The 22,822-nt window shown below is 40.9% G+C and overlaps 1 protein-coding gene across 2 annotated transcripts in view; it reads left to right on the top strand.

The window, feature by feature from the left end:
- Positions 1 to 22,822, top strand: part of TAX1BP1 (Tax1 binding protein 1) — a 40,028-nt gene that overhangs the window by 15,813 nt on the left and 1,393 nt on the right. The window contains exons 6-17 of one of the 2 annotated variants that reach the window (XM_048510879.1): positions 2,252 to 2,400; positions 2,478 to 2,568; positions 4,962 to 5,147; positions 5,538 to 5,765; positions 7,699 to 7,845; positions 9,549 to 9,642; positions 12,000 to 12,091; positions 13,169 to 13,294; positions 14,443 to 14,514; positions 16,384 to 16,543; positions 16,826 to 16,974; positions 22,207 to 22,292. In XM_048510879.1, the coding sequence (XP_048366836.1) occupies positions 2,252 to 2,400; positions 2,478 to 2,568; positions 4,962 to 5,147; positions 5,538 to 5,765; positions 7,699 to 7,845; positions 9,549 to 9,642; positions 12,000 to 12,091; positions 13,169 to 13,294; positions 14,443 to 14,514; positions 16,384 to 16,543; positions 16,826 to 16,974; positions 22,207 to 22,292 (1,580 nt within the window). The remainder of the gene's footprint in view (positions 1 to 2,251; positions 2,401 to 2,477; positions 2,569 to 4,961; positions 5,148 to 5,537; positions 5,766 to 7,698; positions 7,846 to 9,548; positions 9,643 to 11,999; positions 12,092 to 13,168; positions 13,295 to 14,442; positions 14,515 to 16,383; positions 16,544 to 16,825; positions 16,975 to 22,206; positions 22,293 to 22,822) is intronic. The other variant, XM_048510880.1, reaches the window with a different exon arrangement.

Below are 22,822 nucleotides of genomic sequence, written 5' to 3'. Positions count from 1 at the left end.
GGAGCAGATAAATGGTTAGTCTCCTTCCCAGTTTTACAGCTCAGGGAAGAACAAATACTGCCAGAAGCAACAATGTGACATGGCTAGTGCAGGGAAGTATTGTCAGCTGCTGCTGAAGGTGTATGAGCTGCAGTGGTGCCACTTCCTTTGCCACAGGTGTGGTTTTGGATGAATGTATGAAGTGAGATCATCAGCTGTCTCAGCCTGCATTGACCAAAAAGGCTGCAAATCCATTTTTTTCGGAGATAATGACACACCTTGAAATTCCTTTTCTGTCTGTGATCATAGGTCTAACTCTGCGATATCATAGCTATCAATTACAGGCGTCTGTATTCTCAGCGTGTTCAGTTCTTAGCACAAAATTATATTAAACATATGCCTGTATAGTCTCATATGGTAAGCTGCACTTTGCCAGGCAGTTTTGAAAACTCGCCATTTGTAGCTTTATGTAGTAATTTGTCTACCTCTCGTGACAACAATGTACTGAGTCAGATTGAAATGATGCAGTGGTGACAACTCTTAATTGACTTCACGAATTCATAACTTAGGCCTACTGTAAATCTTTCTTTAGTATTCCTCTCCTAAGATCCTTGAAAAATTAATGTGATTATTAATACAGATATGAAGTAGGATCCTGGTAGATTTAACACATTTTGTTCTTTCAGTGGATCTTTTAAAGCTAGTAGGGTTTTTGGAGTTCTAATCTTGAAGAGGCATAAAAACAAATGTATTAAGATGACTTCATTCATATGCAAAGGATTTATGTTTGAGTTGGCTTGTTGACTTACAGTTCCTTTGACCAGAAAAAGATAGGGAGAATATTGTTGCTGATGTAAGGGAATCATCCAGCAATTACAAAAGAACAGTTTAGACTAAAATAGAACACGTTCACCAATCATTAAAAGATGTACTCTTACATCAGAATTTCCTTTGCAATGATGACTGCTCTCTTTGGCCCTTTCCACACGGACCATATACGGCGCCCTGGGGACGGGAAAAACGCTGTCCCCAGGGAGCCGTTCGCACAGGGGGCACAGCTGCTTCGCAGCCGCGCCGCCCTTGCTCCGCCCGAGCGGCACAAAGCTGCCGTTTTCTGACCTCGCTTCCCCAGCGAGGTTTTCGGAAAATGGCGGCTTCGAGCCGCTGCCGTGCGAACGGCAGCGGCTTGAAGGCGCCCTCCCTCCCTTTTGCCCTCCACCTACCGTGTCTGTGGCCGTCCAGTGCGTCGCTGAGGCCTGGGGACACGCCCCCCTGCCCTGCGACGGCGGAGCACTTGCGCAGGGCAGGGGGGCGTGTCCCCAGGCCTCAGCGACGTGCCGGACGGCCACAGATACGGCAAGTCGGCCGGGTGACGGTGCTCCACGGCGCCATCTTCCCGGCTGTATACGCTGACCCAACCCCAATGGTGGCCGTGCGGAAACGGCCTTAGAGTAGAGAAAATGAGGATTCTGTTTACATTAATCAAATTGCTGTGTGTGATTATTAAAATGTATACTTGTGTCTGAATATCTACGGTATACATTGGGTTGCATTTGTTTTTTGTTTTTTTGTTTTTTTGAAAATTGCTTGTAAGAGCAGTATCTGAACTTGCTTGCCTCATTTTGGGAACTAAATAAAATTGATTTAAGGCAAGATGACACTTGAGTTGAACTATACTCATTTCATATTTGGAGGTGGTTTGGAGTTTTCCTGTTTTCTGTATTCTGAATTGTTTCAGGGAAGTTATTGAAGGCTCTAGCATGGCAGATAGTGGTCTTAATTTTCCAACTTTGTAGTAGTTTGGTTCATGTATTTCCTTCCAAGAAGAGCAGTTATTCTATGTTTGGAATTCAGAGTCAAGAAAGGGAGGCATTTAGCACTTTGAGCTTTGTCAATACCGTAACAGTGGAAGTATTCTTGTTATAACTATCCTTCAGGATTAAGCGACAGAATGAAACTCTTCCAGTCACTGTAAGTGAATAACCGGGAAAACCTGGATTTAATCATACTTAAACTTTCTCCTTTACATAGACATAAACATATACACATACCTGTAGATGTTGAAAATCTACTCAAAGGAGTCGAGCTCCCAATACATAAGATTTAATAAAAACTCCTTTGGGGTTGCCTTTCAGGCTCATTTCAAATGGTTTATTCTCTCATCTCGAAATTTTGCTGTAGAAAGTGTTTAAGGTAAACTAGATTCTTGTAAATCTAAATAACCTGAAAGTATTGTTCATGCTCATTTCCCTCTCCTTTTTGTTTTTGGAAGCATAATTTTAAAACTGCAGAAACTCTTAAAACTGACAGTGAAGAATTCAAGAAAAAATATGAGGATGCCACTTCAAAAGTTCTCCAACTTGAAGAGGACATCATGACGGTTACTCAGAAAGCAATTGCAAAAGAAACAGAGTTGGACAGGTATACATTTGAATAATGCTTTATTTTCCTCTTAGACGTGAACAAAATGAAATAATTGAATGCCTTGTTTCCTGTAGCCTAAAAGATAAACTCAAGAAAGTAGTCCTTGAGAAGGAACAACTTGAATGCCAGTTAAAGACAGAGAAGGATGAGAAGGAACTATACAAGGTAACATATTACCATTTATTGCTACAAATTTTTATTGCTTCATTCTGCCTAAACAACATGAAGCTTTAATTCACCCTGGAGTCTGCTCCAAATTTTCATTCCTTCATTCTGCCTAAACAACATGAAGCTTTAATTCACCCTGGAGTCTGTTTCCCTCATCTCCTTGTGTGTTTAACAAAAGTATTATGCATATGGTGAAATCCTTCATATGCCTTTGGGTGAAATATGGGGTTGGTAACATCACCACTTTCTCATATAAGTCTGACCTTCCATTCCATGATGTACTCAGCTAATGGTTCTGTTAGTCTTATATTTTGTGTTCTCAGCTGCAAGAACTACCATTTTATCCTTCTACAAATGTCTCCTCTGCTGTTTTTATTCCAGCACAATACTTTACTAATACAGGACTTCCTGAACCCAACATTTTCCTAATTATATTCATGAACTGTTGCCTTTTTATCTTTTGACCATAACCAACTGTCTAAAGATATAGAGGCAATCTTTGAAGCAAAATTTTGGCCACAAATGTTATAGGTTTCCTGTAATGACTGCATCACAAATCATGGAAAAGTGTACTGAAAACTAAAGACTTGGATCCCAATTCAGTACCCTGATAAGGAAGTTTCTGATGGGAGGCCTTGGTGACTTTTTACCTCCCATTTCTCTGTGGTAGTAGCTGTAGTGACCCTCAAGACTATTTAAAGATTGTACATATTTGTGTTATGCTACATTCACATTTCCTATTGTGTGCATGCAGCAAAACGGATCTTTCTGAAATCTTTGTACTGGCTAGTATATAGAAGTAAATCTTCTGGTTTTCTTTTTATATTTATGGATTAAAAAGTGTCTGGTTCTCTTTCTTGGGTGTACCCAGGAAAGTCCCCATGTACCATGATTGAAGACTGTACAATTCAAAACAGGAGTATACTAAAATCCAAGTTATTTCCTTCTATAAAACAAATCCTCCCTTTTTCACATTCCATTTTTTGATTACGGGCTTTAGGTGCAGGGCTTTTGAAAGATAATTTAAATAGTTTTCTCTCAGCTGCATACTACATGAGTCTGGTCAAATCAAACAATATAAAAATCAACCAGCCAAAAAATTGCTTACTAGGAGTTTGCAAAACCAACAAATGACATTAAAGGGCCATAAAAACAGAGAGAAAACAAATAATCTAGTTAGAAGGTATGTGATTAAAAACTCTACCAGTAAAAATTAATTAAAACCACAAGGAAGGCAGAACAAGCTGTTACTTTTGAAATCCATAAAAGGTCTAGGCTAGACAAAAAGAAATATCGTTACCTGGTGCTCAAAACACATTATATGTGGTAATAGACAGTGGGTTGGAAATTTCAGTTTGGTTGTAGTGTCAGAAGGTCCCTTATAGCCCTCCATGTTATTTAGTGAAGGTGTGTAGAACAGAGCTTCCATAAACAATAGGCTCATATGTGAGTTAATGATCCTTTAACTGTGTCTGAATGAATATCTAGAAGGCTCTAACCTTACGTTTTGAGAGACAGTCTTTAGAAAGGCAATATGTTGCTTTGTGTATGTCATAGTGTTGCTTCAGATGTTGATAGCAAATGCCTGGCAGTTGACCAGAGATATGCACCATCATGTGATTGATCTCATCTATAGGCAGGTGACCCCTGTTTCTTAGGCCCTTTCCACACGGGCATTTTATGACGCCCTGGGGACGGCAAAACGGCGTCCCCAGGGAGCCATTCGCACAGGGGGCACAGCTGCTGCGCAGCCGCGCCGCCCAACCAGCGCCAAGCCGGTGTTTCCAGAGTGCGCTTGAAAGCGCAATTTCCTGGAAACGCCGGCTGGGGCAGCGGCTTCCAGCCGCGTCACCCCCCCCCCCACTCCCTCCCTTCACTTACCTTGTCCCTGGCCCTCCGGCGCATTGCCGAGGCCTGGGGACTGACCTCCTGCTGCCTCTGGCGACGCTGCAGCAGGCGCAAGAGGGTCTAGGCAGGCGTGTCCCCAGGCCCCGCAGATGACGCGCCGAAGAAGGCCAGACCAGGAAAGATCCAAGTCCGAGCTTATCTGGCGCCCAGCGCCGCTCTTCCTGCAGTTCTTTTTTCTGGAGACTTGTCCATGCGGACAGTCCCAGCAGACAGTCCCAGCTGACCCGGCTGCTTCCGCCTCTGTGCGGAAGCGGCCTATGTCTTATGTTACCCTTTAAGTGAACAGTTAAAAAATTTGGTCAGTCTTAGTGTGATCGTTATGAGGAACAGAAGTATCAAAACCTCCAGTGGCAATGTGCACCATTCCTTCTTTTTTATCTGTTTCTTGAGTCTGTTTGGATAAAGCATTAACAGATTAATAAGAAATCTTCAGTGAGAAAAGGTGAGCTAGTTGTGTCGTTATAAGGAGTTTATCGTTGCAGATACATTTGAAGAACACAGAAATTGAAAACACTAAGCTAGCATCAGAAGTCCAGGCACTAAAGAATTTGGATGGAAACAAAGAGAACCTGATAGCCTATTATAAAGAAGAGGTTGGCAGATTACAGCTATGTGTGGCAGAAAAAGAAAAGCTGAAACGAGCTTTCTTGCTTACTTCATCAAACAAGGTATAATTGCAAATGTAATTTAAGATTGATTTTAATACCTTTGATCGCCTGGAGTATTCAAAATTTTGAGATATTGTCCTTATACTATTGAGTACTTTGACACACTTCCTTTTGCTTAAAATAAAATGGACAATATAAAACCTGTGTAAAAGATACAAAATGTTGTTTATACAGATCTGATTTATTTTCACATTAATGTGCTGGGAGTTCAAAAATGAGCAAATTTTCAAATTCTCTCTCCCTCCCCTCCCCCCCATAGGTCTTCTTCCCCTGTTGAAAACATGTGATGGTGATAGCATTTAGATTTGTATACCTTCCCATTCAAAGGTAACCGAACTCCTCACCCATATTTAACACTGAATTCCCTGGTTCTTTATTTTGCTGTTCTAGGAAGAGGCTAGCATTTTAAAGGAGCAGCTCCGAAAAGCTGAGGATCAGATTCAAGCTAGCAGGCAGGAAGCTCTGTTGATGTCCAAAGAGCTCAGTGATGCAGTAAATGTGCGTGATAAAACCATGGCAGATCTTCATAATGCTCGACTGGAAAATGAGAAAGTGAAGAAGCAACTTGCTGATGCTCTGGCTGAGCTTAAAAAAATCACTCTTGTGAACAGTGAACAGGTGAGTAGTATCTTTTTGTGTGTAAACATTCAGTGTAAAACATGCTCAGGAACCAGAGTCGTTTTCATCCAGTTGGAGCCTTTTTCCGTATCCCCTCCCCGCGCAATAATTTTATATGCATTGAAACTGATGGGAGAATTAGTTCAGTGAGAACTTTTAAATACTGCTCATCTCATATGGGAATTTTGCTCATTCTTCTGTGTACAAGTGGGCCAAACTTGGCTCCAGCGCTGAACAAGGTCTACAGATATTTTGGGGTAACTTGATGGTTTCCAAGTCTTGACTCGAAATTTTTAACATTTGAAGAAGCCATTCGGGAAATGCTTTTACTATCTAGCCTCAGCAACAAGACTATGTCCATCCATTTGATATAAGAGGTTGGAGTCTGCTTTGCTTGTAGCCATTTTTTTCATTTGGTAAGCTTCAAACATTGCCATGTATTGCCAAAGGCTTTCACAGCCAGATTCAACTGGTTGTGGTGGGTTTTCCGGGCTGTGCGGCCGTGGTCTACACACACTGTAGACCACGGGCACACAGCCTGGAAAACCCACCACAACCAAACATTGCCCTGTTTATATTTTTGCCCCAGCTATAAGGGGAGATGCAACAAGGGCTACAGCGCTGCTTTTAGCTAGCAAGTTGTGAGATGGTGTTGTGTTCATCTTGCCTAGACCAACTCGATCTGCCTAATTGAAGCTCATAAACAGTTGGCAGTCCACTGGTCAATAATGCTGATTGATTGCAGCAGTTCTTTGTGGTAGAGAGCCGTAAACCGAGCTGATAGAATTTTATGCTTGTAATTTGGTCTGATTGCATTCGGTTGTATACCTACTTGGTCTGATTTATTGACAGACGTCTAGTAGGGATATAAATAATTCAGGGTTGCATGATTAAAAGTAAGGATTCTTTTATCGCTTATATTTTTCTGTAAACATTCAAACACCCCCAGCCCCATGCAGTTCTCAAGAAGGTAGGCAGGGCCATTGCCCAGCAGAGCTTCTGGTCTGTGGGTATTCCCTACCTTGATCTCTTTTTGGTGGGGGCTGCTCCTGCTGCTGCAGGATCTCCGAGCTGCATTAGGAGCCTTTCCCCTACGTTGGCCACTGTTGGTGGCTTCCTCCATGTCCCCTGACCACCCTTGGCCCTGTGCTAAGGTATGTCTTCTTACTAATTGCTGCTAGGCTCCATGGAGGAGATGGGAAGTAGAAGTACGTATGTGGGCTGGATAGATTGTGCGCTTGTTAATATTTATATGTTTATATCATATTTTTAATAGTTTACACAGTAGCTCTATTAAATGTTATCTGCATCTAACAACTGTGAATACATCTGTGCTTCCTTTTTAAAAATATTCTCTTGGTGTGAAAGAAGATATGTAAACATATAATGTATTTCCAGAGGGTAATGATGATGTTTCATGCATTGAGTTATGTCCTAATTCAAGTTGATTGAACAGATTAAAGTAACCTTAAAATAGCTAGAATGTTGCATTTGAATTATATATTGATAGTTCAGATGACCATATGACATTTGAATCAACTACTTAAACCAAGTAAGCTGGACCTGAGCAGTGTATATCTCTTCTGTTCTACTTATTTATCCATTTGGTGCTGGTATTTTAGTTTGAGTAAAGAGGTAAGATCTCATAGAGTTAGTGAAACTCAATGATATGGTTGGTGACCAGGTGGAAGATCACTAGAAATTCCAAGTAAGCTAGTCTTTATGCCTTGTAAAGAATAAAGCTATTATATAAAAGCACTAGTAGAAATAACATCCCATTATGTTAATAATAGTAATAGAAATTAATTTCCCTGGAATAGAAAAAATGGTTTTTGCATCAAGCAAATGAAAAAAAATTATTAAACTACATTAGCTCCTTAAAGAGATTTCTCTTAAGTTTTTTAAAAGAGCAAATGCATACTCTTTGTTAAAGGAAGCATCGAATGTTGTAGAGAAAGAACTGCGCAGGGAAGTTGAAGACTTAAAACTCCGACTGCAGATGGCTGCTGAACATTACAAGGAAAAATTTAAGGAATGTCAGAAGCTGCAGAAGCAAATCAATAAACTTGTAGACCAGACAGTAAGTTGCATTCGTGATTGTCTATGCTCCTGATACCTTCATAACATCAATTTGTTACATTGTGAGACGTAGAGGATTTTCCAAAAGGAAGGATATGGTTTATTTAGCAGCAGAATGGCTCTCAAAGAGCATTCAAAGGGTTTTTCCGAAGCAACACAAAGTTTGCCTTGAGGCAGTTAAACTACAATGGCAGACAGACAGCAACAACACTAATCTGCCCATATAACATGTCCTGATTTCGTGGGGTACATCATCTACTCAATTCATATTTGCAACTTCTTGATGACCCTTATTCAAGACGTTAGTAGTGGATGGTACCATAATGTCTGTTGTCTTCTGGTTACCTGTATATATGCCATGAAAAAGCCAACAGATTGTTTTCTGAAATGTTAAAACAATAAAAGATTCTGTAATGGTGAATGTGTTCTTTTAAGCCATTTATAACAAATGGTCACAGTAATTTGTCTACTGTGGAAGGTAGTCAAGAATGGTTGAATTTCTATGTTACTATAAAGGCAAAGGGCTTAACAGTCTTGTTTTATCACAAGGCTGTGACTCAGTTTCCACCCACCTCACAAGAGATTACCAAGTTTTTGACCCCACATTTTGTGGAGAGAATGTTTCTCAGCCTACTAAACTATTTGGAGAAATGGCCGTGAGATAATGGACATTCTAGGGAAAGAAGATTGGTTTTCCCCAATCTGGAGCCTTAAGTTATGACAAGAGTGTTTGAGAAAAGTCTAGTAATGATTATAAGGAAGGTGTAACTTCTAGTAGTCTTGATTAAATGAGAGAGTTGTAGCAGTTAGGACTTTGTTTATCCAGAAGGTTCGTTTGCAACCTTCTCATGTTCTTCTGCCTTATTCAGTATCAGTGGCTCCTTGCATAGACTCCCCCCATGCCTATATTCTTGGGGCTTTCTTTGACCTCATAATTGGTATCCAGGTAGGGGTCATATTTTGCTTGCTCAAGGATATAGTGGAATTAAAATCCACCTCCGACCATTGATAAAACTCTTCTTTCAAGATGTCAACTAGTTGTCAGTCAACTAGTCTTTCTGATCTCTTTATGGGCTCCTTAGTTATATCAGGCCCTTCTTTCTTTTTGTATTTCCATTTTTCCTGCCTGTAGTGATATGGTTGTATGGATGGAGCTAAAAAAGCTTCCTTCAGAATTTCACAGGTTTTCAACACCTGCAGTTCTGGATCTGTATGACAGAACTACTCAACTTCTGTAGTTCTGTTGAGTAGGTTTTTAGCGATGGTTCTTGCAAAGGTTTTTAGCGATGCTTCTTGCAAAAGAGCATAGGAGTTAATCCATTCTAATTTCCTTTTCATCAAGGAGGTGGACTAGAAATCCAGACCCATTTTTCTTTTGTTTTAGGAAAATGTGATTAGCCAAGCAGTACTTGGTTTGGCTTACAAAACTGTTAGAAGAGTATTTTAATATGCTTCTAATCAGCTCTAGTACATTCATGATCTCCAACACCACATGTTATATGTGGAGCACATAGTTCTTCATAGCAGCTTTGTATAAGAAAATATGACTTATGATTGCTCTTCAGAAATAGAATCATGAGCCATAAAATATGTACCCTCCATACTCTTAGGGCTTGGAATTTTGTTTGTTTTGCATAAGTAGAGTGTAATGGTGTATAGTAATGGCTTGCACTCCTCTTTAATATGTCAATTTTTTAAATTAAGAAAATTACAGGGAAGCAACAGAATTTGACAGATGGCTTAAAAGGTGCAACTCCTGTGGTCAAGACTGGAGGTGAAAAGTTGTCTGCCTCTCCAGGTATCAACTGCTTCTAGCCGACTTACAAAAGAACAGTCAGTCTGTACTAGAGAAAGGCAGTAGGATCCAAAGGATCACATTCAGATTTTGCTTTCCCCCTTCCCTTCCTTGAATGCAGGAAAGACAGAATCTGATGGAGTGGCAGAGTCGAGTAATTCTGTGGAGCAGGTTTGCTGCACAAAGGGGAAAATAGTGGTTTGACAATCCAATGGCTTTGAATGCATTCTCAGACTTTACTAGATAACCTGTATTTGTGCTCACATTTATATGTGTCATCTATAGCAAGCAGGAAGCCATTACCATATTAATTATACTGTTCATGAACTGATACTGGCCGTGCTAGTAAAACTGTATTTTATTGCGTTTGACATATTTAGCTAATTTTTGTCTCTGTCCAGTCGGTGGACTGTGCACACTACTAGCTTCAGTACAACATTGTCAGCCTTGTAGTTGATGCAGTGTGCCAGTAGTCCAAACTTGTCTTTCTCCACTGTCAGAGTTCTTAGTGAGTGTTAGCTTCTGTGGGCAAAGGTATGTCCAGGGATCCCCATTTATGTGACAAAGTTTACTGGATTTTCCCACCATTCCTTGTTGCCAAGCTCCGGGTGAAGGGTAGGTGAGAATGTTAGGGCTGGATTGAGACTTTGATCAAAGGCAACATGCAAGCCATGCTGCATTACTCTGACCCAATATATTACTTCAGTATTCTGACCCAAGAATAGATAATTTCTGTGTCCCACACTAAATGTGGCTTTCCTTTCTTAGCATTTGATAGAAAAATTAGCAGTAAAGCCCATTGTATGAACAAACACAATGATTCTAGATAACTGTATGTGGGTTAATGGCACCCACTGAAAGGGCCAACTCCTGCTGCCTTCCACGCCTTCAATCCCAAGTCGCCACCTCCCCCCTCATCCTCGTCTTCCCCAGATGCCTGTTATCAGCATGCAAGGGTTAATAGCATTCACAGAGGGGGCTGCCTCCTCCTTTTTTTTTCCTGTTCCCGGATGTCTGTGCCTCTTCCTGGATGCCTGTATTTCCACACAACAGTTATTGGAGCAGTTGTGGCCTCCAGTAGTTGTGATCCTCCCATGGGGATCGACTGATGCCTGGGCCTACTCAAGCAGCTGTGGAGAGTACAGTGGCTTTTATTATTCAGCAGAGGAGGAGAAGGACAATTGCTCCAGAGAGTGGCAACTGCCAGATTCTTTATTTTTTTACCTATTTTGTATAAGCCCTGCCCCCATGCCATGTGCGAGGCAATTGGCTGGAAATGAGTTGGTCGTGGTGATTGGCTGGAAGTGAGCCATCGCCACAATGGCTAACCTTTTATATAATAGAACAATATGAATTTGCAAACCTTTCAGTTGGGAAATTGGCCTGAGTACTGACACACCTTTTTTCTTACTGAGGACGCACACAGTCTCCTAACAATAATGGAATCTAGGTTCATTTTGAACTATAAACCTTCCTCTCAGTTTCCAGGTGTTTTAAAAGTTGCAAGCGTATGGGGTTGGGGTTTGCTGCCAAACAGGCTTTTGCTGACTAGCCACTAGGTTGGATCCTCTTTCAAACATTCAGGATTCCACCCATATTAACCTGCCTTTTCCCAAGAGTCAGACTAAGTAGTTCAAGGTCTGCTCATTACCAGAGACAGGCCTAATTATTCAGCACTCAGAGACAGAGCTAAACCACATAGCCACACTACCAGGCAGAGCCACTGTTCCGTCTACCTGCTACTTTTTCTGAGCCAGACATGAGCTTTTACTGCTCTGTCCCTGAGATGGAACTCAAGAACCCTTTCTTCTGTGTTCCTTGTAACATTTCATCTCCCTTATCAAAGATGATTGGATGTTGGAGCAGCACCCCCTATGGACCCATCTGAGTGGCTGATTTTCCCACAGTGGCAGGACAGCCTCCTGTCTGTCACAAATACAAAATGTCCTAAGATTATAGGGAACTGTTTGAATTTAGTTAACCAAATGGACATTTGTAAATGTGGGAAAAAAACCAGTCTGAGAGCCCATCCGGGGGGGGGGGGGGGGTCGATTGATTGTAGTGGTATATGACTTTGTCAGTTTATTTGTTCTCTCTAGGGCACTTGCCCCGATTATGGGGCAAATCTGCCAGTATGAACCCACCGCTCCCTCCCTGGTGAGATGTGGCACCAGACTCGACTCCTGTGTCCCTGCACCCCCACAGCAGAAATGGTCTGGGGGCATGACCAGGGGAGGAGCCAACTTTAGCTGTCCTCCCCCGCCGCCATTTGCCCCATTGCACTGGGGGATGGGACTGTAGACATACTACATTTTAAAAAATATATATATATATAGTTAGCATTATTCCATTTGTTGCAGTTTTGGAGTTTTCAGAAAAGGAACAAGATCATGACAAGAAAAAAGAATATGCTGAAAAAACAGAGAAATATAAGAAATGCCAGGAGATGTCTGTAAGTAAGAGGCTACTCTAGAAACAAGAATTATGATTGGGGAATAATTTCAAAAGTACACTTTTATATTTACCCACCCAGAAAAGTTGCTATAACATGGTACTTATAATAGTTAAGTTCTTTTTAAATTCCATGGTTCTGATTCAAGTACAGTTAGTTCTAAGTCCCATTGACAGCAGTGGGACTTCAGTTGGTTGCGACAAATAAGTTCATAGATTTTTATGAGATCTTCTTATGGCTGACTTTTGTATCTTGGGTAAATTTGTATCTTGGGATAACAGTTGTATCTTGGAATACATTTTTTGGGATTGCGTTGTTTAGAATACTTGTTGATTTGGAATGAAATCCAAATTAATGTTGAATATTAATGTTGAATATTAATGTTGTGAAAAGCAAATAATAAGAATCAAGAGTCTGAAATAACTAGATAAAGTGCTTGGTTTCTCTTGTAGACAGATGGGAGCTTTAGTTACATTTACATAAATAAAACTCTTCAACCCCTCCTACCTCACAAGGTGCCTGTTGTTAAAGGGAGGGAAGGTGATTGTAAGCTCCGTGGAGATTCCTTTCAGTAAAGAAGAGTAAAGAAGACCAACTCTTCTTTTACTTCATTTGGTATCATTCAACAGTACTTTTTTTCCAAAGAGCATGTGCTTGACATCTGTTTCCATGAATGTCTTATTCCTATGGAAGTGGCTGTCATTCTGGTATATAAGTGGTTCTGTTGGACATTGAACTTGAAGAGGCATTATGTTTGACCTACTGAACAAAGGGGGTTATAAGTGGTTGCAAAGCTTCATGGAATGAGTACATGGTGACCCTCCCCCCCCCCCCGGTCCATGGCCCACAGCTGCTTTTCTGGCCTTTGCACATCAAAATAATCGGAAATAAAGTACTAAATAATCCTGAAAGTATTTTTCACTGCTTTAGTGCTTTAACTTAGCCAGACTACTTGATTAGGTAATCAGCAGACAGCTGGCAGGTGGCAGTTCTTTTGAACAGCTGCGCTGCATCTGAACCAGCCTAAGAAATCTGTACATTTATAAAACACTTGATGATCGATAATTTTATCCATAGGATGAGAAACTGAAGTGCAGCGTCTACGCTGATGAGCTGGCTAAGTTGGAGCTGAAGTGGAAGGAGCAAGTGAAAATTAATGAGAGCGTGAAGCAACAGCTAGCTGTGGTGGAAGACCAGTACCTAGTAAGTTTGACTCTTACTTTAATATTAACACTTTTAATTGCACCTATTTAATTTAATACAGTAATAAAAGATCTGCCTTCTCTCATAATTCAGGTTTATGTTACTGCTACTTAAATCAATACAACTCAGTTAGAAGGTAATCTTGCCTTACTGAGCTCTAGAAGTAATTACTCATTTCCCGGAATACCGGTAGTTCTTTTAAGTCAAACGTCTACTGTGCATTAGCTCACCTGGAAGACTCTGAAACTGAATGTTCTAGTTCTTTGATGTATGTACTGCCCTGGGGGTGGAGAGAGGTTTATTTTTTTAGGCTGTGCTCAGATGTGGTTTAACAAATCATGTTTCTTTGTAGGATTTTAAACCATGGTTTAAAATTTCAGTGTGAGGATGGGAAACAAATCCTAGTTTGTTACAGTACCTGAGTACAGTACAAATCATGACTCAGTCAAGGACTATTGTGTCTTCAAAACAATATTGGATTTGTGCACAATTTGGAGAGGGGGATGAAGGGAAGAGGAAGCACAAGGGACTGAAAATAAGCCAGGCTTGAGCTCATCACGAATAAGCCAGAGTTTGTGAGGTCTGAATAAAAACATAGTGTTGATTGTTCAATGCTGAGTTGGAGGTCAGGACTCTACCAGATACAAACCCTGGCCAATTTCCCAGCTGATATCAATTTTGTTCACACAATGGCATTTTAGTTTGGCTACATAGGGTAAGAAATTATAAATAGACACATTCCTGTTCCTCAACTTCAGATGACATCTTGATGATATTATGGCAGTCGTCTTCAGCCTTTCTAGATCTGAGACCCAGGAGCCTGCGAGCATATTATTAAAAGTCATTTGATAGGAAAAAGTGTGGCCAATTTTTAAAATGAACTTTTCCAAAATGGGTATGAAATTAGTGTCATTGCTCTTTGTACGAAAGAGGCAATTGTCTAGCAGGAGAATTGTAATCTTATGCTGCAAAGAATATTAAAACCTTGAAAAATCCTTTTATGTTAATACTAGTTCTCATTATAGTTAAAATATCGTTACATCATGTTCATTTGCTGAACAGGTAGATGTGTGTGAATTATAACTATGTGTGGGGAATGCATGATGTCCACTAACATGGTTGCTGCTTTGAACTTGTGTTTTAAATAGGTTCAGTTGGCGGAGAAGGACAGACAGATAAATGAGCTGACATCCCATTTGGGAATCCTGAGCACTGGGAAGGTACTGAATAATTGCTGCAAATTAGTGAACCATTAAAACCAAATTTATGTTGATGTATTCCTTGGAATGCTGCCTGGGTGCAAATGAAGAACTTGTGTCACAGCTGCTTGAATTGTAGAATGTGAATAGTGGGCAAGAGCAGAAATATACCAAGGGAAATCTTTAAAGATGAGCTTCATTAACATATGTTCAAGTGCTGGTTCTCTCTTGCGAAACATCCGAGGAAAAAGTGCAAATGCTGGTATTACTCCCGTGCAAAATTTAGTTTAGTTCCAAAATTGTATTATCCACAATCAAAACTGCAATAACCAAATTGGTGTGTGCGTGTTTAGAAAAGGCTACATCTTGTTAGATTTTCAAGTCAGCTGGAAACCAAGGAAGAATAAATTAATAAAGGTTCAGCCCAGATACAGTTAAACATGCCTAAATTGCATTGAAGTAATTGGGATGAACCTGGTTTTTACATGTACAGGACAACGTCAAAAGACAGTATCCCAAGCACTATGCTCTGTCTCGCAGAAAGATAAAAGTGCAGTCAGTGGTGCGGAAGCGCATGCTTCTGCAATAGAAAATAGTCCCAAAGGACTATGAGCAGGCGGCAGAGTGAGACTGCGGGGGAGGAGGCAAGTGGCCAAGATACTCATGTGGAGCAAGCCGTGAGTTTTGGGGGGGGGGGGTTGGGGGTTGGCGGACAGACTCAGTCTGGTGTTTGGGCCACGGTGAGGCTGGTGGAGGGGCGGGGGGAGGGAAATGGGCATGGGGAAAAAAACAGCTGTGCCTCTTATGTATGCTACTCATATTATTTTGCTTATTACATTCAGCTAGGGCTAAACTTTAAACGTTATCTTCAAACAAAATGTTGTATCTGGGGCAACTCCCACGTAGTAGTAGCTGTCTTATTGAGGCTCAAGGTTTTTTTGCAACTGGAGCCAAAATGAAGAAATTGAATTTTGTGTGACAGAAGCATCGACAGCTTTCCTGAGCAAAACAAAGCAAATTGAGCTTTACAGGCCTTTCAGTGGAATACAAGATTGTTCAATCACTGGAGCATCACAAAGATTCATGTTACATTTGTCTTCCATTCTGCAATTTTTCAGTGTCTACTTATAGACAGTAAGCCATCCTTTTCAAAGTTTTAACAATGAAAAAGAGAAAAGAGCTTTTCAGTGGTGCATCCTGTTATATGAAAAGCAGAGTTAAAGTGTCTGTTCTTGAGTAAAAACCTAAATATTTCAGTGCTTTCACATTACTCATTTAAAAGAGCCAGCAAGGTGTAGCGGTTGAAGTGTCTGACTAAGATCTGGGAAATCCAGGTTCATATTTTCACGGTGCCATGGGAGCTTGCTAGGGGATTTTGAGCTAGTCATATACATTCTCAGCCTAATTCACCTCACATAATTTTTGTGAGGGTAAAACAGAGGAGAGGAAAAATTTGGAAGCCACTATGGGTTCCCACTGGGGAGAAAGGTGAGGTATAAATAAAACACTCAGTATTCTGGAAACCACTGTTGTTTTTTAACTAGCCTTCAATTTGCATCTAAGTGATACCTCAGATTACCCTAGGGCCATGGTGGCGAACCTTTGGCACTCCAGATGTTATGGACTACAATTTCCATCAGCCCCTGCCAGCATTGCCAATTGACCATGCTGGCAGGGGCTGATGGGAATTGTAGTCCATAACATCTGGAGTGCCAAAGGTTCACCACCACTGCTAGGGACACCAAAGACAATACCTGATACTTGTAAAATCTTGTACGATTTCAGTAGAGTAGATTTGCTGAGTGCTGTAATTTTTTACTGCAATCTTTAAATGACTGATTTGTGCCTATGCTGTTATTGTGTGTGTGTGTGTGTCCCCTCGTTCCTTAGAATCTTGGAAGGAGACCAGAAAACCAAGCAGAAAGAGTCACTGAAGGACAAATGTCTCAACAAGCATTATTTTTTCTCAATTCTGATGATGATGGACAGGTGCCGGCCAGAGTACCTCTGCTTCAATATGGCAACCCCTATACAACCCAGGGAACAAGAGGTTGGGAAATATTTTCCTCAGCTCTGTTTTGTTGGAAAATTTCACGCAGATGTGTATCATTGTATTCATGTTAGCAGCTGAAGCTAGTGATGTATAATTCTAGTCCATTAATATGTTTACAGAATAAGACCAGGCATGCTAGCCATTCCACAAACATTCACCAGTAGATCATCCAGTTTGAATGTTTTACTGAAGAAGCTCCTTGTGGAGAGTTTCTGCTCCAACACTTGGCATATTCACCTTCTTGTTTACATCAGCAAAATCTCCTGTTTGTGACTGCAGATGGGGCGGATGGTGCTTTTTACCCTGATGAGATCCAAAGACCGCCTGTCCGAGGCCCTTCCTGGGAACTGGAAGACAATGTAGTGTGCAGTCAACCTGCTCGCAACCTCAGTCGGCCTGATGGCTTAGAAGATCCTGAGGATAGCAATGTAAGTGAGTGAGATCTACACGTAATAACATTTTCCATTTCTTAATCTTCAAAGTCATCCTCATCAACAAAAAATTCTTCCAAGGGATAGCTTTCATATTAACCAGTGCAACAACATCTAGCAATAACTAGCGTATAGCTGAGGACCTCAACCATACTGTGGACACACAAGGCCCAATCAGATAATTTATTGTGGGAAGCCAGAACAAGAACCTGCATCGAGATCAGAAAGTTTTTTCAGTCACCTACTGCAAGTGCAATATGTCCTTGGTTAGAGATAAGTAAGTTTGAGCAATGCAGGAAAAAAAATCGGTAAAATTTGGATTCAGCTTTACTTGGCTTTAAAATTATTGTTACAGCCAAAACAACTGAATATTTGATTCGGAAAACCCAAATATTTTTGGATTTTCTGGAAAAATAAAAAAAATTGGGTTCGTTTGAATTTTTAGGTATTTTTTGGTGTTTTTACAGCTTTTAGCCTGTAGGGGGTGGTTTTTTAAGCTAGCGGCACCAAACTTGCAGGGTTTCCAATGGGAGCTAATAGGAGATGGGGGCTAGCCCTTTGATGGTCCATAAAATTGCACCCCCTGAACCAAATGTCACCAAACCTGGGTAGTATCATCAAGAGAGTCTCCTAAAGACACTATTTTTTTTTAAAAAAAAGCATCCCTGACAGGCACCCTAAGAAATTTCTCCAAATTCTCCTTTTGAATTGACCTGGTTCCATTGCAGCCAGTGGGACATTTCTGGGTGTGTGCAAGCAGGCTGCACATTTTTCAAGGTAAAGGCACCAAACTTTCAGGGTGGTTTCAGGAGACCCTTCTGGTAAGAGCACCCAGGTTTAGTGAACTTTGTTTCAGGGGGCAGTGGGAGATGGGCCCTACGCCTTTGAGGGTCCATAAAATTGAACCCCATGAAGTAAAGTTCCCCAAACCTGGATGCAGCAAATAATTATAACAGGAAAGCAATACAGTTTTAAAAGTTAGCAAGAACAAATGTTTTTGAAAAGTAAAACTTGGTTAGTGAAATGAAAATCAAACCCTTCAGTGTCTTCTCCTCTCCAGGCAGGTCTCCTCTGCAGGGCTGGTGTGTCCCATGAAGGCAGGCTCTCAATGACCAGTCACCAGATAGAGGGAGGACAAGTTCAAGGCTCTTGAACTGTCACTCTACCTTTCTGGACTCTGGCACAGAATGTTTATACTTTTGGGCCAGCCAGGCAGACAACCCAAATGGAATTTGAATATTCCAGGGAATGAAAATCATCGCAGTCTTGGACAGTTTTGCTTGGGCAGATTAAACTTCCTCTCCTCCTGTGTCCTGTCTCTCAAAATGCAAAGCTTTACAAACTGCTAGCTAGTGGAAATACCTAACAATCTCTGGCTGGCTGAGTCATCTCGTTTCCAATTTGTTGCCCTGGAAAAGCTCAAGCACCATTTCTGCTGGGCTTCAGGCTGCTTTTCCCCAGACCCCACCAGAGAGCTTCCAACACACATAGCAATGGTAAGTAATGTGGAGGGATATTCTTGGGAGGGGGGAGGGGTTCTGCTGTTCTAGTTTTAACTATCTGCGAGTCAAGTTAGTTAACTTTAAAGGGAGTCCAAGGCTCCCTTTAAAGTTTAAATCCCCCCGAATGGAGAATGCTGACTATTCGGATCGGTTTTTATCAGCCCTGCTTGTATTCGGGGCTGATAAAAGCCGGAAAAAGACGAACACACATTTTTTCGGTATTTTTTTAGATTTGAATATACTGAATCACCAAGCCTAGAGATAAGTACTTGGCGGCAGCTCTGGCTGAATTTACCCTGTTGTGCTGTTTGGTCTTTCTTCTGCTGTTGATTTGCATCTACATTTGAGAAACACCTATCCAGTTTCTGATATAAAAACAACAGTTTCAAATGCACTTGATTTCTAAATCACCTGAAAGCCATGTGGAAAGGTCTACTTACAGTAGACCTTCCTGTACATTTCAACCTTCCTGTACATGTGATTCCAGTCTGTATTTGACACAAATGAAGTCTTGTGATGTCTTAACAAATGAACAGTTCTGCTGAAATTTCTGTGGGCTATAGCTTGTTGCAAGGTTGGAATAATTGGAACATTTTTTCTTTTCCCCACAAATACTCAAACCAGAAAAGGCATTGAGGTTGTGTGTCAATAGTAGTGTTTCTCAAGAAAAGAAGGCAACTCATTTTAATTTCAATTGTGTACCAAGAGATATAAAAATACAGCTATTAGTAATGTCTCCTACTATTTCCAGATACCTGTAACATTAAAATGCTATTGTATGTTAACTCCTTTTTAAGAATTTCCTATCCTAAGTGGTGGATGTAGACTCTTGTTGCCTGTGTAATATGTAATAAATGTGAAATTGTAATAAGGAATTGGGGCATGCAGTAAAATGCTATGAGCAGTGCTGTTAACTACGTGCCACAATTTCTCTGCATCCTTTAACTTTAAGAAACATTTTAATAAGAAATATTCCTCTGTAAAGCTCCGTGCTCTTTGCAAGTGTAGTGGTATCATGACCCGCTTCTCATTTAGTCTAGTTTGCCACATTTAATTGCTATTAACCTTTGCAGAAGCTGATCAGTGTTCAGACAGGCATGATTTTAGCCCTGGTGCTCAGTACCTATAATGGAGAAAAATGTATCTCTTCCTCCAGCCTTTTGCCCTCTTCGTCCATTACTGTGAATAATTAGGGAAACTGTCAGAACTTCGGCAGGCTATTTTAAGGTCTTGGGTATGAGCTTAGTACATTTACCTACCTTTACTTCACATTTTGCATATTTAATCTGATCGTTCTTAGCACAGACATTACAGATGACAAGCCCTTCTCCTCTTGAGTCATCTGCTGCAGTTTAATTAGCGGAGTGTTCTTTCTAATCTATGTGCTTTGCCCTCTCGCAAACCCAAGAGAAACAGAGCTAAAGGCTTGTGCTCATTTGCTGACACAGCTTAGATTTTCATAATGAGACACCAGGATCCTAATATCCTCAAAAGGGAACCAACTTTGGGCAAATGTGTTCCTGTTTTTCAGAAACCTTGTCTTACATCAAGCAAATGTTTTAACATATTCTCTTCATGGTCACACTTGTCAAATGAAAATAAGTTCAGTGTTCTTGGTTTAAAAAAAACCCCTGTGTATATGAAGAAATATGATGATTAGTGTAGCTCTCCTTGGCAAGCGCCTATAGCTTCAGCAGATAAAATTGAGATACCTTTTTTTTGTGAGCTGGTAACTTACAGTGGACTGATGGGCAAAGTTGCCTTTAAGTGAAATTTAAGTGAAATTAGCATTGCTAAATAATAATAAATAACAGTGATCAGTCTATTATTAACTGACAGAACCAGTAGAAATAATGAAAATATTCAATTGCTGATTGTGCAAATACTTCTTTCACTCTGGAGAGAAGTCTGTTCCATGAAATGAGATGGCAAGCATTAGTTTCTGTCTTTGGTATCTGAAGATAAACATCTCTAAAGAGTTAGGAGAATTATTTGCCCTGTAATTTGGTGTAGTGAATGCATGTACTTCATAGACTGTACAATATATATCGATAGTATATATTATTATAGTAAATATAACTTCTCAGAGATGGTTCACACAAACTGAATACTAAGGGCCAGGCTAACAATGTCAACATATGTTGAGCAGGCCATGGGAATTCATAACCAGATTGCAGTTGTGAGTCCCCGATGAGGACTCCATTGCAAATGCTACAGGGACTGGGTTCATTTTGGGGAAGTGGCATAGTGGGGAAAGGCAGAAGGCCCTCTTCCCAGTGTGCCCTGGTCCTAATCCAAAGCATGGTTTTAAATAGTGTTCCCATGAGAACTTACAGCTGCATGGCAAGCTTGTATACATTGTAGCTACTTAGCTGTTGCTTAAGTAGGATGATTTGAAGAGTCATTCCAGCTTTTTCCTTCTTTCTGCCGCAGTATCTGGGGATGGCCAGTGCAGGAATGCAAGCACAAAACTCATTGGGTGGCATTTGAGTATTAGTATTTTGCTAAGCTTTAAAACTGATAATGAAGATAAATATTTTGCTTTGTCTAGGTTAAAGGTCTGCAACCTGTGGCTCTCCAGATGTTTGTGGACTACAAATTGCATCAGCCCCTGCCACCATGGCTAATTGGCCATGGTGACAGGGGCTGATGGGAATTCTAGTCCCTTAACATCTGGAGAGCCGCAGATTGCAGACCCCTGGTCTAGGTCATGTGTCTTATCCCTCCGCCTCCACCCCCGCCCCCAGTAATCTGAAGGGCTGGTGAAACAAATGAAACATTTGCTTATGTTCATTTATGAACATTAATATTACAACAGTGCCTGTCAAACCACCTTGCTGACTGAGCCTTTGTGGTCTTGGAAACAGGCTAAACTTCCAATATAGTCTTGTCCTCAACTTTTGAAAGAAGCTGTCAGGCAACCCTTGGGTGTTCATCAATTTAGGGTACAGGTGTCAAAACTTGCTGCCCTCCAGATGTTCATGAACTACAGTTCCCATCAGCCCTTGCCAGGATAGCCAATGATTATGTTGGGAGGGACTGATGGGAATTGTAGTTCATGAACATCTGGAGGGCCACAAGTTTGACACCCCTGATTTAGGGAGTCTTATCAGTGCCTGTTGCTGCTATTTATGTGCCGTCAGCACATAAGTCAGAGCTCGACGAGAACTGGCTGAACGAGGCATTAGGTGACAGGTTGGCCTCGAAGTGACATGCATGGCCTAGATGACTTTGAATGTCGTGATTCTGTTTTGATTTCAATCTCGGTGTCTTCATAAAATGCTATCCCACTTGGTGAGCTGCAGTTTGTATTATGTGAGTTTTACTTAGTTCTGGTTTCTCGGTTTGCAGTGAGGTGACCTCTGAGTTTTTGTTTTTTAATAGTCAGAATTGCTGAGTTAAAAAATTACTATTTCTGTAAAAAAGGGGAAGTGGTAATAGTTCAGTGGCCAGGACGTGAGATTAGGACTGCAGAGACTTGGGTTCTTCTGTGAAGCTAACTATTTGACTTGGGGATCCTCACTCAGCCTAGCATACCTTACAGAGCTGTTTGTGAGGTCAAAACCATTTGCACAGACCTGAGCTCTTTGGAGCGAAGTGTTGAATTTATATGTCCAATGAGACAACCCAGTAGATGTATATTTATGTTGTTTCCTTGCTTATGAATGTAAGTAATAACTTCACTGAAGAGATTAAACACAGAAATAACCCCAAATTTTCTTTACAGGATGATGAAACAAGTACACCTTCTGCTCCTGAGCCAGCAAACCTTCACTTGCATGAGCGTGGAACAGGTTTTTGTTTTGATTCCAGGTAAAGTGACTTCTCATAAAGCAGTGTAGCACCAAGCTCATACTCATGCTAGTTCCTTCCTTATTAAATTTGAGCCTGGACATTTTTTACAAATGTCCACTGTGAGTGGCTCTGAAAGGTTTGGGGGAATGTCAGATGTTAAGGCACAACAGGCTCACGTGACCATTGTGGTTCTACAAACCCCTTTGACTTGACCCTAAAACAGCTATTTGAATCTCAGGCCTCATACTTGGAAAACTATCTCCCTGCCCTGAGTACACTGCCATTGCGATTGGCATAAATAATGTTATGTTTGTCCCAGTTGCCCCTGTTGAACAAATACTGTTTACTGCATGATGGCAGGCTGTATAAAGGATTTCAAATCAAGCCATGCTGATTGGGGCCTATATTTAATTTAAAGGTCATATCAAGCAGTTGCCTAATTATGCAATAAGGGGGTGCAGTCCTCATTTCTTTTACATTTTGAACCTCTGTTGTTCTCTAATGTATCACAGTACAGATGAAAAGCTGAATAGCTTTCTTCCCCTCTC

Source organism: Sphaerodactylus townsendi, linkage group LG11 (assembly GCF_021028975.2).
Source record: "Sphaerodactylus townsendi isolate TG3544 linkage group LG11, MPM_Stown_v2.3, whole genome shotgun sequence".
NCBI classification, from domain to species: domain Eukaryota; kingdom Metazoa; phylum Chordata; class Lepidosauria; order Squamata; family Sphaerodactylidae; genus Sphaerodactylus; species Sphaerodactylus townsendi.
Note: the sequence above shows the minus strand (reverse complement) of the source record. Positions and strands in the feature narration are given on the sequence as shown.